The 17,625-nt window shown below is 30.6% G+C and overlaps 1 protein-coding gene across 1 annotated transcript; it reads left to right on the top strand.

Moving 5' to 3' along the window:
* Positions 1-558: 558 nt before the first annotated feature.
* Positions 559-17,192, top strand: LOC139813938 (uncharacterized). Its single transcript, XM_071779830.1, has 4 exons — positions 559-2,690; positions 3,270-9,419; positions 11,741-13,919; positions 15,854-17,192. Exons 2-4 carry the CDS (start codon positions 9,417-9,419, stop codon positions 16,192-16,194), a joined length of 2,523 nt encoding a protein of 840 aa, XP_071635931.1. The 5' UTR covers positions 559-2,690; positions 3,270-9,416; the 3' UTR covers positions 16,195-17,192.
* Positions 17,193-17,625: the final 433 nt, after the last annotated feature.

The raw sequence follows: 17,625 nt of genomic DNA, 5'->3' as shown, positions 1-17,625 counted from the left end.
AAATCAAAAACCGTGTGTCTGCTAATTAAAAGTATGAATCAGCTGGAGAAACAGTTGTTTACTATTGTAAATTCATAAAATGTATATTTATATACTTATATTATAGGGGAGACAGGCGGCAAAGTCGTCACTACAATTATCTCGAAATCTGTATATTGTGTGAACTCGCCATTAATATTGTAAACACTGCTTATAGTGCCCATGTGACCAACGGAGTTTAGTGAGATTATATATGCCATATTGCGATTTTTATTAAGGCAAACGTGTTTTCGGAGGTCAAAAGTAAAATTTTTTGCGCGTCGAAAATTTTTAATATTTTAAATATTATTTTCTCTCCGAATCTCGAGATAAGTGATTCTGAAGAGTAATGCATGCTGTGTGCGTGTGCGTGTGCGTGTGCGTGTGCGTGTGCGTGTGCGTGTGCGTGTGCGTGTGCGTGTGCGTGTGCGTGTGCGTGTGCGTGTGCGTGTGCGTGTGCGTGTGCGTGCGCGTGCGGTGCGTGTGCGTGTGCGTGCGCGTGCGCGTGTGCGTGCGTGCGTGTGCGTGTGCGTGGCGTGTGCGTGTGCGTGTGCGTGTGCGTGTGCGTGTGCGTGTGCGTGCGTGTGCGTGCGTGTGCGTGTGTGTGTGTGTGTGTGTGTGTGTGTGTGTGTGTGTGTGTGTGTGTGTGTGTGTGTGTGTGTGTGTGTGTGTGTGTGTGTGTGTGTGTGTGAACACGAACCCAGTAATATTTTTTTTATTTTCGTTGATTTCTAATATTTCATGAGCGATCAAACTTGAAATCTATGTCCGGAGCGAAGTCGTCACCAAGGCATATCATGGAGGCTTAGAGCAAAAATTAAAGTAAAAAAAGCAGCAGTGGTCGGATTCCGGCGAGAACTTGGATAATATGTGCTGCGTATGCTCAGAGATAACAGAGAATAGAGCTGACGAGAAACAGTGCATTTCGTGCGAGCGTAGGGCACATAAATGCGCTTTTCTTGTAATTATTTTCCGCCATTTTGTTTTTAATTAATATTTCCATTTTTTTTATTAAAAAATAATTAATAAAATGTGTCCTATCATTTTTCATGATCGGAATTATGAATTTTCATTTAAAATCCTGTCTGAGAATGGAGTATGACGACTCCGTCCCGATAATTTTGACATTTCAATTTTTGCACCTTTGTCGTTTTCACTCTATACCAATTGAACAAAGCGACACGACGTAGACCAAAAATGTCCGTATAAATTTTGTAGCCAAGGGTTCACTCTTTATACAACGGTATACCACATTTTACTAAAGTTATTTGTTTTGTTGTCAAAAAATCGGCATAAAAAAATAGTGACGACTTCGCCCCGGTCTCCCCTACATTTATATTTTGAATAGAAGAACATTTCGTATGTACGTGCGACACCAAATGCTTTTCTTCGACCTTTATTCTGTTCTTTTTTTAGTCATAATATCATCAATATTTACAATTTATTTAACATTGAAAATTGATATTAATTTTGTTTAAAAATTAATATATATTTACAATATATATTTTACAATATATATGTGTTACAATATATATTTTTTTATTTTTAAAGTTTATTTAATATTATATACCTTTTTTTGTATAGGTACATATTTGATATTTAATACATATTATTTGATTATATGTTTTTTATTTAATACATGCGCAAAAGTTGAAAAGTGGATTATATTATAAAAGATTTATTTTTATATGTGTTATTTTCTTTTTTTCTTAATTTACACATTGCAATTATTAATAGAATGGATAAGGGTTCACGCACAATGAGAGGAATATATAAGGAACAAGGAATTAAACAGGGAGATTTCCGTGTCTTGAAAGAAGATGCGACTATAAATTCTCCTTTATGTTTAATTCTTTATTTCTTATTTCTCTCATTGTGCATGAGTTCTAAAAATATGTATTATTTTTTTTCTTATATTACACACGCACACGCACAAGCACACACACACGCACACGCGCACGCGCATGCGCACGCACACGCACACACACACGCGCGCGCACGCATACATATGTACATATATTTTTCGATAGGAAACACCAGTATTATACCAGTATTACCAGTATTATTATTATCGATGCGTTTGAGAATATATGTTCCTTTGTTTTTAATTTTCTTTCATGTCACACATAGGCTAGCGTTGGTTAAGGGGATCCTAAAGCCGTCTGTAATACCGGCTTTTTTTCTTAGCACTAATCTTTTAATTGACTTTATAGAAATGCAAAATTCTTGTCTAGAATTAAAGTACGCATCAAAATCTAGGTCATGGTGGTCAAATTTATATCAAAAACGAAAAAAAATTAATATTTTTGTTAATTTTTGGTATACGTGACGACAATATTTGCTTTGTACAAAAATTCCACGATAAATATCCACAAAATTAGACCGGCATGACCTAGGGACAACATTTAAGAACAATATCGTGCAATTAGATCTAAGATTGAAAACCTAGAAAAAAAGATTACTTTATATAACTTTTATATGTGCAAAAGCACATTCAGGTTGACAGGATAAGCAATATTGCGTGTGGCAAGAGATGGCGCAGTAATCGAACAAAGACAGATGCCTCTCGTTAGACAAGGACAGATATAGATATATGACAAGAAAACAGAATTAGAAATGTTGACATTACCGACGTCGAGGAAGTTCAGCCTTCACTTTAGGATCCCCTTAAGGTATGAACAGACTTCAGATTTTCTTTGTAAATACATATAAAAACAAAGGTAGTAATATGATTATAATTAATTTTAAAGTTTTGGGTTTACATATATACTATTTATTTCTTGTAATCTCTCTTTGGTGAATTTTTCGTTATGAATATACGATGAATCTAACAGATTTAAATATTGACATACACAATAATATGATAGTAATGCCAACATTAATGTAATATTAACATTTTGCAAGAAAACATCTGCGTTATTTTAAAGTCCAATATTGCAATGTGGTTTTATAAAATGAGTTTTATAGAAACCTATAATTTTATATGTAATATCTCGATATAAAATGGCTATAATTGAAATAATTTCAGTATTCACAATTCTTAATTGAATCATAAAAAAATTAATGCAATTTACGTTTTAAGTTTGTTTTAAGTTTTAACCGTATTAATAAATTCGATTTTTTCATTTCTCTTTTTAATTGCGTACGTATAAGTAAGTAAGAGTTATACGCATCTATATTGAAATTATTATTATTAAAATATCTAAACGAAGGAAATGTTTTGCTAACATAGCATATGTTATGTGTTATAGAAAAAAGTCGTTGCTTGCTTCACACAGAAAAGCGGCAAATCAGTTTTCCCAAGAAAAGGTCGAATATAACGCGATTTCAGAAAACGGATATGCGCACAACGAATTACGCAACGTTTCTTTATTTAACAATATGAAAAGTACGCATTGCACAATAACGTTAAAGATAAAACTAAAATTGCTAAATTGATTGTCTATATATAACAATCGACGTTAATGAAACGAGAAGAGTTAGAGTGCCGATGTGGATGAAATAAGATTACATGACAAAGATAAAAGCGTTCATTCCTCCTTACAAAGTTTTTCGCCAAGAACTTTTGGACCAGTCATCCCCTTTTCATCTTTATGAGATTCTCGCGAGAGGTAAGACAAGTAAGTTTAGTAACTTGAAAAGTTTGTAGAAACGAAAGAGAAATGATGGAAGTGGAGGAAACATAAAAAGCCAAGTTACAGCATATACATTGCATATGCAGGACACATCCTTAGAGACAAGGACTATTCTCATTTCTATTTTATTTTTATTTCTTTCATCGGTATCACATTAAACAGAGAGATATAAGGTAAAAGTACCAATGCCGGGACACTTAAGAGTAGGTAAATGTATCAATGCCTGGACACGTATATACCTATGTCTGGATATCTTTAAAAAAATATAAATTTATGGAAATAAACGTTTGGATACTATAACTAAAGTTTCTAATTACAAGAAAAAATATTTTTATTTTCAATTTTAATTCGCGTTATACTTATAAATAATAAAGGTGTCCAGATATAGGTACATACATGTCCGGATTTTGGTACGTTTACCTTACATATATATATAGCGTATCTTTAAAAATTTTGATTTCAGCTTTAGCTTCCTGATCAATATACAGTTCATTTGTTTTTAATTATCTTAACTAACTTATCTGCTCTCTGTAAGAAGACAGATAATTTCCTAGCAAGCTAAAATAAACCGTTACGTGTTTTAACTCTCCTCAAATAATACTACAATGAACACTTCTATCAAAAGCTTTGAGTATGTAAAATGTTAAAACTTAAAACCCCTATCATTGTCAATCGATCAAGATAAAAATAAAAAAATATCATCAAATAATATGTATATTCTTTATTAAGTGGATTAAAATCTCGGCTCGAGATTTCCTCGAGGAAATCTTTCGTACAAAAAATATAATTTTTTGTGTTTTGTTATTGATTTTAAAATTCATAAACTCAAAATTTCCCGTAAGTAATTAAAACAGTTGTTATTTTTAAATTGCTGTTAGTAAGATAATGTAAATTTGAAATATACAAACAATGATTTTCTCTACTATTGAAAAGAATAGAATGCCTAAAAACATCAGAAATATTAATAATATGTTTATTGCGCGTTAATGTTATTTCTCTATCTAATTCTCTCTTCTTTAGACACAGTTAGCAACCTTAATGTTGATCGTACATCTGTGCTAATTAGATGAAATATACAATGATGACATAACAATGCGGATATGCGAATGTAACAGCGTATCTTACATAATATTATATCTTTTTGCTAACAATCTCCATTTTTTAATATAATTATTAACTTTTATATACTTATAATTCATATATTTATTAGCTCGTGTTTATTAAATCGTCTGTTCTTGTTTTTCTTTTTCGCGCGCGCGCGCGCGCGTGTGTGTGTGTGTGGTTGTGTATTCTCACTACATTTTTATCCCTTTCATTCTTGCTAATGTTGAAAAAGAGGAAGAAAACTATTTTAAAACAAGAAAAGGACACGGCGCTAATTTATACAATACATATTTTGTTACGGGGAACACAATGAAGAGTACTCGCAATTTCAATAAAAATATGGATTCTTTCGCAAAAGAGAGAAATTTAATTATCATACCAGTATAATAATTATAGCAAAAGGAATACTTTGAGCAGATTCTGCCATCAACGTTAATAGCTGTAACTATAGCTATGAGATGTCTTATAGCTATAGCTATATAGTATCTCTGAACCGAAATGCGAAAGACATCTCTCAGTTTTCTCTTGGCGACCAAGATTGTCGCGTTCCTATGTACAAGAAATCTCCAAATTCTTTGACCTGTTTTTAACAAAAATATCGCACAAATATGAAAGGTTTTCAACAAATTATATGTATATATATATCCAAGCTGTTAATACATAGTACATACAAATCGTAAGTTATCTTATTCTTCAATAAAGCTTAAGCAAACTTTATGAAAATAGAATTTTTAACCAACCTATTTAAGATATTGACATATTGTAAGATAAATATACTAAATAAAAATTTTTCTTAAAAAAAATTGATTTAAAATTAATCAAACTTTATCAGAAAGAAACAAAAATTTGGAGACATCCTGTACGATGCGTGTTCGAAAAAAAGCGTAAGGAAATCATAAACAGCAGACAATCAACGGCACTGATAACAAACTTTTTTCTTACATAATGGTATCCGCTATGTGCACATGGTAAATATTGATTATAGTAATAATTACGGTACATTGCAATAAAAGCGAACTAATTTTGAGGTTCAACTGAATGTCTTGTACATACGGATATAAGTATACCTATATAATTTACCACTGTACAGCAATATATTTAGAATTGTACGATTATGTCTAAAATGTTCAATTCTTCTTTTTCTTATAACTTATTCAATTAAAATCGGTTGAAATATAAAATGGTTTTTTCAATCCTGTTTTGATTTTTTTCTACAACTTCAACGTACTCGAACGATTTCTAGAAACTGTTTGGCGAATAACACGGCAAGCATTTTATTCGTCCAGCATTAGTAAGAAATTACAATTAACATTAATTTGAATTAATACAGAAAAATTAATACATAAAAATTACAAAATTTACATTTCAATGAAAAAAAATTTTCACCGGGAAAAAAATTTAACCTTCTGCAGAATATAAAATGATATTATGAATTAGATTTGCATTTTAATATTATTCATATTTTTTTCTTCTTTAGAGCATATATAATAGCTCATTAGATTTAATCGATGAGAAAAGAAGATTAATTTATTACTATAATACAGAGTATTTTAATAATATAGTTAGCAAAGTAAGCAGAATGACGTCAAATGACGTATTATTAATAACATCTCTAACGTCAACAATACATCATTAAGACGTGTTTAGATGTCATCCTGCTACCTAAAAATTATATTTTTCTTTTTTCAAAATTAGAAAATGCGTTCTGTAAATCAAATTCTTGAATTTAACACTAGTGAATATTTGTGCTTTCAATATTATAATTGCATTCCGATTTATTATCACAAGTATTGTCTGTTGAAAGAATATATAATATTTTTTTTATGTTTGTATAAGAATTGCTACAGTCTCTTCATTACGTTTCTATCCATGGCACCCATGGCATCCTATCCATAGATTTGACAATATATTTACGATAAGTTTCTTATTGTTAGTCTTAACAAGCTCAGGATTAAATAATTATACAAATTTAAAAGTTACACTCTATCGCATTTGGCATGTAAACAAAAAATTAGATAATTGATCTTTTATGATGATATAATCATCTCGTGTAACAAAAACATCAATACGTTACAGAAACTATTTGTAACAATGCTTCTCTAAATATATGACAGTAGAAGCGATTTGGCGAGGCCGTTGCGCATTGCAGCAACTCTAACACAAACACTTCTGAACTACATATAGCTAATGCAGCAGTATAAGGGACGTCAACGATAATTCGGTGTGCAACTCCGCAAACTTTGTATGGTAACCACTGGGCACTGTTTTATAATGCGCTGGTTTGTTTTATTTAAAAATTTTTTAATTAATTAAATAATATACGTTAGCCGACAAATTTGCAAACAAATTGTAAATCTTTCGCGGTTCTCTCGCTGCGCTTACTTCATTTGCAGCTGTCATCGTATTTTGACAGTTATGTGTATTAAGGAGTTAATAGTTCAATAGTAATAGCATAATGTTGAAGTTAAATAGCGCGCGCAAAGCGCTGGTGTCTAGTATTATAAAATTCTTGTTAACATGTTAATATAAATTCTCTTATTAATATTTTGACGATAACCAGAAGAAAGCCTTGAAACAGCATAGAAAAGAAAAATAATTGAATGTGCCTCAATTATACAAGAAAATTTATATCTGATGGCGTATTACTTTATAACATCTTATCTCAATCGTGTTTATTTTACATATAACTAGACATCATTAAGTGAAGCAATAACTGAAGAGGTCGAACCGCAATTCCAGGAAGAATAAATCATTTGGGTTTTCCATTCCTATCTCGTTGAAGTTTAATTACCGCCGCTGTCGTTATTATAGTGGAATTTCTTTAGCGAAAATTGAAAACGAAAGACGTGTAATCATATATCATCATTGCAAGGCTTTACTAGAAACATCGACGAGTCGCTCTTTCATTAACAACATTTTTTCATCAGCAGCATGTATGTACATACTTGATATTCTTTATCAAAGTTTACTCTCTGTCCAATTAAGATTGCATTTAATAGCAAAACAAAATCAAACAAAACCGCATAATAAAATTTATATTAAAATGTGGTGTTATCAAATATTTTTTAATCAATTCTTATTTTTAAGATTTTTGTATTCTTATACATATATTTGTCATCAATTTATTATTATTTAATTGCTACTATTTAATAAGCATTCTCAAAGAACTTTCGGCATGAAAAACTAATGATATTATATATACATATAAAGTATTAAAACAATATTTGAAATGTATAAAATTTTTCATCTTTGGCTAATAAAGTATAAAAATCATTGTTGTGCATTTTAATTTGTGGCTTTTTGATGACAATTTGATGAAGTCAAACAATGTTTGCTGGTTTTTAACATTGCAGCAGAACGGTATCGTTCTGCAATACCATGTATCGGTATATTGTAATGAACTTTAAATGACTGAGAAACACACACGTGTATTACATTATACATAATATATTATATAAACAATAATATATAAATTATTAAATTAAATAATTGTTAAAACTAAATACTTAATTTTATCAAATAGATTAACAAATGAGATAATTACATTAAGCATAAGGTAGTATGTATACGTCTGCCAAAGGGTCTAATTGTAAGTAATAATATGCAAAACAATAACACCAATTATAATATAAAAACTAAATAACACTTCTAATATTAATAATATTAGTAGACAATTAATAAAACTTTTTCCTTTATATTTCATCAAATAATTGTATATCAACAATCGATAGGATACGTATCGTCACGAGATTCGAGTTATTCCATTGTCAATCAATGTATCTATAATATAATAGCTTGAATACCAAAAGTCGGTATAATCAAATTTAATATAGATAAAATACAAAATGTACCAAGTACGCACAATCTAATCTAAAGAGAATAAGTAATATATAAAAATAAGACTAAAAATAAAAGTAATAACGAGAGACTCATACAGGTTTACTCTATAAATGGAATAAGATATACGTATATGTATACATATAAGAGCTGAAATATGTTTATGAAAAACAAATAACCCGATTTTCCTGTCGTTCAAGGAAAACTTTCTTCTTTCTTATGTCATCAAGAAAATTATCCAAGTATGAGTGCTTCTTCTTCTTTTTTATAATATTGTCAAAGATTGATTTACCATATTAAATCAATCTTTGACATTATTGAATTAACCATAAAACATTATATATCTAAGCCAATATCAATATATCTATCTATGAGAAACACACGCGCAATTTGTCAAATATTTTATTTTAGTTCTTGGCAATTTCAGGTTATTTAGATAAATTCAAATTTCGCTATTGTCGAGAAAAGATTACTGCACCAAAATAATCTTTATGTATATTTAATACATTAAAAAGCAATATATAGCATAAACGACATGGATATTATATATTATAGATATTTACAGCATCAAAAGTTGACTTGATCAAAATATATCGATATCGAGCCTTACATTTCGATGCCTTCTTTCTCACTGTTTTCTCACTTTTCAAATTCAGTAGATTTTAATGCTCAGCTTGGCTGGCAAAGTGAACAGATGGACGCGTATTTGTGCGTCAGAGCAGCTAAGGAGAATCAAGTGAGTAAGATAGAGTGAGAGTTTGAAAGTAGGCCTTCGCTGCTCAGTCAGTTGTCGACTACGTGCCCGAGCGATTGGTTGGCATAATGGTGAGTTTTCGAATATTGTTAACCGAATGACGCATTTTCTGTCACTGAAAAGATATAAAGTATTAAAGCTCTATACGCAAATACATGTTACATGTTGTTGCATGTTGCTACCCGAATTGTTGTCCAACGCTACGTGCATCAATACGTTATGTGCAAAAACTGCCCAAAGTGTTCAAAGTGATTTATGCTGTAGAATTATTTCAAGTTAAAGCGCAATTTTTCACTAAAGTAAAAATGTCTTTTCTTGAAATTTAAATCTTGGATGATGCAGTTATTACGTTGCGACTTGTCGGTCTGTTAAACACGATAATACGATTCAACAACATTTGAATACTTAAGAATATTATGCGAAAACAGATATTTTACAACAACAAAAAAAGACCTACATTTCCGTAGATAATTGTTGCATCTCCTTCCGCCGATGCGATAAAATATCGCCAAGTAATATCACTCTAAAGTTTCATTAGAGTTATCTTCTTATATGAAGAAGAAAGCTATATTGCGATAGCCGTTGCACTATTACCGCTATTATTCCAATACTTTAAACGTTATTTATATAAATATTAAATTATTAGAATCAGTAATACGCTAGCATAAATGTTTGAAATTACTTTTTATTCTCCGAAAAACTATACATTACTAAATGGTTTAATCATCCAATAATTTCTTGATAAAAGAAATTACATAGGTAAAGTAAAACATATGCATTTACCATATCATTCTATTGTGTATGTTAACATCCATTTCTAAGTTTATTAATAAATATTATGATCTTTTACAGCAAAAACCAGTAAACATTCTTTAACACCGCGCGACATCAGATTGTGAAAGTTAACTCTTTCCGGCTATGTTTTTGCTATACACTCGTTAAGCATATTTTTCGTCTGCATATATAATGATCACTATACTGTATTTCTCATATAACCACGATGGTTGCATTTATTGTTTGTTGTGAGTGTGTATATATGTATATGTGTTCTGATTCTTTAAATTTTTATAGTACTACATAATACATGAAATTATAAATAAAATTGTATCCTAATTTTTGACATAAATTACAAATAATCTAAAGTAAACTTTAGAAAAAAAATTATGTTTCACGATGAACTAGAATGAGTAGCTCCATTATATTGTTATTACAATCTATATATTTCTGCAGAGAAGACTATTACATTTATAAATCTAGTATTTTAGAGAAAATCTGAAAAAAGACACATCGAGAAAAGATTTATGTTCTTACATCGGTCACAAATTTCACTACTTCATATATCTGAATAAAGAATGAAGTGGATCGCGAGTATAATGTAGATGTTACGAAAGGATCAGGATTGTGAGAATTAACCAAGTTACTCTTTGACATCAATAATCTAGTCAAGGCTTCTTTTGCAACATTTGCTCATGAATATGAAAAACAACTTCGACATACATCTTGAACTCATTCTTCTTTACGTAATTGAGCAAGCAACGCTTATACATTATTGGAGTAAATGTTTTGCGCTTAAAATGAATAACATCTATAAAATAATTTCTTTGCGCATATTTAATTAATTTTTAGATCTGTAAGCATATTAAAAACACTCGCAAAATGATGTTATATTTATTGAAATTAAATAACAATTATTTTTATAATTATGTTAATATTACTTAATATGTACCTTGAAACAAATCGTAAAATGTACATCAAGTTTCTAATAATTCGTTGCATATTTATAAAAAATTATGTATACTATATTATGTTTATCAAATATGATTTAGATAGGTATCTAAAGTTAACAAAATTGTATATTTCTTAAAAATAATGATATATTTATCTTACTGTGATAAATGTGATTATAAAGATAATAATTTAGACATATAAAATAAAAATATCAAATAAGTATCTAATTATAAAGATAATAGTACCAAAATATTTTGAAATAGATTTTTTAAATACATTTAATACGTAGTGTATTTAATATCAATTAATTTGTAAGACAAAAGAATAGATGTACTTATATTAATAAATAGATATATAAACTTATTATTAAGAAATATGTGGTTTAAAACGTTTAATTAATTTTAAATTAATTTTTTTTTAACAAACTAAGTAATTTATTTACAAGCCAATATGTAGATACTTTTCTTGGTAATTAATCATACATATATCTTCTACGATTTTTTAATCTCCTTTTCTTATTAGAAAATTAACAATTTTTTCATTTATTTAATTTGATAGCAGCTAGAATAAAAATTTAGTGTTTCTCTCTCTCTCTCTCTCTCTCTCTCTCTCTTAATGTTTTTTGTTTATAATTTATATAATTATTGTACTATTGTTTTCATAGATTGTGCTATTCTGTATGCTGATCGTCATCGGCTTATGTCATTGCAATGATCTTCCGTCAAGGACTGAAGTCGAGAGCTCAATCAACAGAACGATCGAGGAAGTCGAAAAATTGATTCATCAAAACGCCACTTTGCCACATCTTACTAGAAAAGAGATTATTGATATTCTTTTTAACATCACGTCCAAAGATCTCGAGACATACAAGAACAAAACGACAATCGAGGAAGCAAGAAATATCTACCAAAAAGCTTTGATGGTAGTCCTGCCTTATAACGCAGAAGACGCAAGAGAAAGCATGAAAGATTTATATACCAAACCGCCGATAGTTGAATTAATTGCGGATCCTACTATCAATCCAGAAAACTTGAAAGAGTGGAGAAACAAGAAACTACAGGCAAACGCACTTATAGAAGAAAAGCAGCATGATAAACAATCTCTTGAAAATTTTATAGTGACATATGCTCCAGAGAAAAACTTGCCGGAGGAAAACCCACTTGGTGCGGAAACGCGATATAAGAATCACAAAGAAACGTATTCGGAAGCACATTCGAACATATCTGTGAAAGAGACATTAAAGTTTGATTCACCAATGAAATTTAGCTTCAACTTAGAAAATCTACAAAAAGAACCAATCTTTACCAAAGAACCAGCAACTACCACTAGGCGACCAGTGTTTCAAGAGTCTCCATTAACCAAGAACGAAGAAGTCTACATAGTATATAGTACGAGTGCGACAACTATTCCCCCTGGAACAGTAAAGATGAAGAAAAATGTTTCAATGCTTAATTTGGAACCAGAAATGACGTCCCGTCCTTTAAAATATCATGAAAATATTTTATCTGTTGGCGAATGGCGGTATAATCCGCCAACGACACAAAGTACCACAACGTTAACAAAACTTCCAGATATGTTCTTTAAAAGAATTCACGACAAGCAATCGCCTTTTTCGACTACTACCTCACTAGAAAATATGGCTCCGTCTGCGCCGATTAGCAAAATTAATTACATTCCAGAGATAATTACAACATCCGAAAAGATACCAATCGTTAATGCTGAACAACCAGTTCCTATTTACGTAACACCAATGCCCTTCTCCTCTTCTTCTTCTCCTTCTTCTTCTGAGAAATTAAAATATAATTCCACTTACATTCTAAACTCCGGAGGTTTTCGCAGAATCACAACGAAAGAGAAAGAGAGAGAGACAACAACAACAACAACAACAACAATGCGTTCGGAAGTAATGGAACTACTTGCCTCGATTGGACTTCGACCGGAAAATGCTACGAATGTGGAAGACATATTTAAAAAAAACAAAGAAAGTCTGGAGATGAAATCTGAAATTTCTAATGGTAGCGGTTTAGTCTATACAACTTCTTCTGGTCTGTCAGCTGTTGTGCCTCATTCACCATCGATAACCGCTCAAAACACTTTCGAGAGTCCTGTCTCAGAGATCAGGAAAGGCATGAACAATTTAACACCTGACGTACAATTGTTCTTTCAACGATTTGGTTTGCAAACATCCAATCTAGTAACGACCACAATGTCCACGCTAAAGTCAACTATTAATACAAATTCTTATACCAATTTCAAGCCTTTACCAACATCTAAGATAAAAAACGAGGATATGAAAGAATTTTTAGCAAAATTCGGGCTTGGAGTCAGCGATAGCAGACAGAAAAAAGCCATGTCGGCATCAACGGAACGGCCATCGTTGATCGAGGCCGTTCCAGATAACATGAGGCAGATCCTGGAGAACATAGGCCTCATATCCCGCAAGACATCGAGAACGACACCAAAGATGGAGGATATAGAACCAACAAAGTCGACCAAGATTCACATATTCAAGCCTCACGAGGTCTATGTCAAGGACGAAGGGCAAAGAATGAAAATCAATCAACTTTTAGACAAAATCAGATTGGTCCAGGAAGGAAAAGCAAACGCAAAGGACGTGCGAAAAATAGCCGATGATCTGCTTACTACCACAAAAACTCTAAAGGATGGACCGGATCCGTTGAGTCTAGAAGAGATAATTAGAATTTACAACGAAGAGAGAGATGTAAAAAATGAAGTAAAAAGACAACAAAATCCGGAAGAAATTGTTGAAATCACCACCAATGGCGATCGAGCTCTCGCGAATGCCACGACGACGACGAAGACGGCGACGACAACGCCAAACGGTATAAAAAAATTTATGATATCCATTTTGGGCACTTCGGAATTCTGGGTTGAACGGATTATTCAAGGTCTGGCGAGGATTAGACATGTTAACCAATATGGGAGAAAAGATTATGCAACCTCCCGATTAAATTGATTTATTTTAAAAGACGTCATTACTAAATACACTTTTATATTGTTGTACATTCACTCGGCATAATTTTCTCTGGCTATATCTTCTTTCGCTTCTACTATACCTACTTCTCGCTTTGTATTCCGTAACTGTCTGCGAATCCAAATCTATATAGATTACAAGGATAAGCGTAAAAGAAATCAATAAGTATTAAAATATGGCATATATTAATTAACTGATTATTTAGTATAATAATATATTATTAATCTATTATATTATTAATATATTATTTAGTATAATAATATATTGTTTTATGAATTAATCATAGGAACACCGCGCCGTAGAAAATATAAGGTGAATTAGCAATTCTTGCAATTAAATTAATAATAAACCACATGCAATAGATAATCATGCAGGTTATATCATTGTTCGTATTCTAAATTAAACAAAGAATTGTGCATTAACAGCGAATCTGGAATAACTTGAATACTTTTGCAATTTCAATTACGCAATATTTAATTAATACATGTTGATAATTAAGTATATATTAATAAGATTTGAAGATGTATAATAAATTACACAAAAGAAGATTTTAAATCAATTATTACGGGTTTATTCGCGTCGAATAATATAATGGTAAATATTATTTACGTAATCCGAACGAAATAAAATTGCGAAATCGCAGCTTTTACATCTAAATAAAACTGCAGACTAACACAACATGATAAATTTTGATATGTTTTGGCATGCAGTTTATCTAAGCAATATTTCTCAAAAAGGATTTTTGCACGCAGACTTTTCCTTACGCGCATACGTTACTGTCAATTAGATATACAACTTTCATCCTGCGTGCTTGTCTCCGAAACAGTGCGCGTTGCATGTGATGTTGCATGTGAATGCTGGGTGCATGTGCTCGCACGCGAACCGGTTCGTAGCTCGATGTCATCATCATTCCTACCAATCACGCGATGGATAAGCGAATGAAATGTATAATCTACTTTACTCTTCTTCTGAATGGTAAAGATGGAATTCAAAGATGATTTCGTCTTCTACGAATATATGAATACACTACACGGAAAGAAAATGAAGTTGCTTCAATTAAACGTCAACGTCACGGGCTGCCACAAGCATTAAATAGTTTATTCAATTGGATATTATTTATATATTGGACCAAATATTTAAATTATTAAAACAATTATCTGACATTTCTTGTTCATTGTGTGTGTGTGTGTGTGTGTGTGTGTGTGTGTGTGTGTGTGTGTGTGCGCGCGTGTGCGTGTGCGTGTGTATATGAGATACCCTTTATATTAGCTTTTACTTCATTTTTTTTATCTTTGTCCAAATTTAATTTGTTGTATGTTTAATTCTTTTTTAAAATTATTTTAGTTTATATCTCAAGTTTGCATCAATAATTGCGGAATTTATTGTAATTTTATAATATTTACCACTGTTTTTAATCACTATGTGATCGTCGCATTTGTTACTATAGTGCATGAAAATTTTATTCACGAATATATATAACATAAAAAATGAATGAAAATAAAATTGAAATCATAAAGGCAAATGAGAGCCGTTTTGCTCGATGGACGGGCGACAATAACAACAAAATTATAAAATTAATACTACTGAGGAGGGTCCAAACCAAGGACCGAAACGTTTGCGTTATATTATATATATTAATTTTATAATTTTGTTGTTATTGTCGCCCGTCTATCGAGCGAAACGGCTCTCATTTGCCTTTATGACTTTATCTATTATTGTTTTCGAGAGCTTTATTCTTGATAATAAAATTGAACACCAATTCACTAAAGATCTTGTCGGCAGAATCTGTAGACGTTTCCTCAACAACGACAACGACTACGACCATGATCCCAGTAAGTTCAGATTCCACGAAAGACGGTTCAAACTTCCGGGATGCGTTGACACCAGCTCCGGAGTCATCGACATCTACAAGCACAAATCTAATGGCGCTGGAAGAATCCTTTGGTGGTACCACTCGTGCACCGGATCCTGTTCTACCAACTAAACGAAGAAACGGTCTATATTTTCTCGTAGACTGGAATACTTTCCTTGAGGTCGGCGATGAAGATAGCGAGAAAGTGAACCTCAGATTTGAGCCAAAAGTTGGCGATAGAACGAGATTTCTGCCAGTCAGCGTGCCGTAACTTACAAAAATATACCAATTTTAATACAAAATTATTTTTAAAAAACGTCAATTTAATCTACATATTCTAATATTTATCAATTTTACACATTAAAAATATTATACGTATGTAACATTATCTATATATACCTATTGTATATACGAAGGACGTTTAATAAGTAATGCAACACATTTTTTTCTCATTCAAGGTTTGTTTTGTTGCAGTTTTAAATACATCATATTTTTCCCCAATTATTTGGTTACAAAAATCCATTTTTCGAGATAATTTCTATTTAATTCTATAACCTTATACGCCACCTCGATATGAGGGCCTGTATGCCCTTACGATACCATCACTCTGATGGGTGAGGAACGACAATCCAACCTACAGCTTGGATTTTTTATCCTTTTGCCTCTTATCTCTTTGGTCCTCTAAAAAGATGCAATCCACAAGAAGAGATATGGCAATGACAAAAAAGTTATAGTTTAAGTAAAAAAGTGGCTGACAATGGCTGCGTTCGGTACAGCGCGCTATTAGCATAATGCTATACCTATATACAACGTTATTTTATTTCTTTATTTTATACTGAAATTATTATAATGTAAATAATTATATTAGCTGATATAATTTAATTTCTTCTCATAGCTTCATGTTTATATCAATTTTCTAAAAAATAAATCGGTTGAAACCGAATGTAATTGTCAAATGCATGTTATAGTACGATTATTAGAAAGTATGGCATCATTTGTAACACGTAGTAATTTGTGTGTAACTTGACGGCATCGACCTGCGACAAACATAAAAATATTTTTGCAGAGAAATTGGTAAATTGGAAAATACAAATAATTTAATTATATAATGTATAACAGCTGTTTATATTTTAACTTTAATAAAAATATAATGAATAAGAAATATAATAAATACGGCAATCATGTAAATAAAGAAATCATGTAAATAAAAAAATAACACATAAATGTAATTAAATATGAAATTTGAATAAATAGTTATGGAAAACATGATCTCCTTATATTAATTTCGCACAGAGGATATATATAATATGTTCAACATAACAAGAATTTATTCTGTTTTTTAACAAAAATAAAGATAAAAGATAAAAGTATATAAGAGATAAATTATTACAACTTAATTAAAATTAACATAATTAATATTGACATATATTAACATAAATTATCTTATAATTAATATTAACATATTGTAATAAAAAAATTAATTACTATGTTTATATTTCACATTATTATATTATTATTAATTATTAATCTTGAACAATAAAGTGATAATATTATGTATGTTAAATATAAATATTGTATTTATTCGTAGATATTATTTAGTTATAAAATAGATAAAAATTAAGAAAATTGCTATATTTTATTAATAAATTTCTTAAAAATATTATAAAAAAAAGATAACAAATAATATTGTTATTAATTTAAA

The sequence above is a fragment of the Temnothorax longispinosus genome, chromosome 5, assembly GCF_030848805.1.
Source record: "Temnothorax longispinosus isolate EJ_2023e chromosome 5, Tlon_JGU_v1, whole genome shotgun sequence".
Lineage (NCBI taxonomy): Eukaryota > Metazoa > Arthropoda > Insecta > Hymenoptera > Formicidae > Temnothorax > Temnothorax longispinosus.
This window is presented reverse-complemented; position numbering and strand designations above follow the sequence as displayed.

Coding starts and splice junctions, on each gene's coding strand:
- LOC139813938 (XM_071779830.1), top strand. Junction 13,920..15,853: donor GGCGACGACAACGCCAAACG/GTATAAAAAAAT, acceptor TCTTGTCGGCAG/AATCTGTAGACGTTTCCTCA.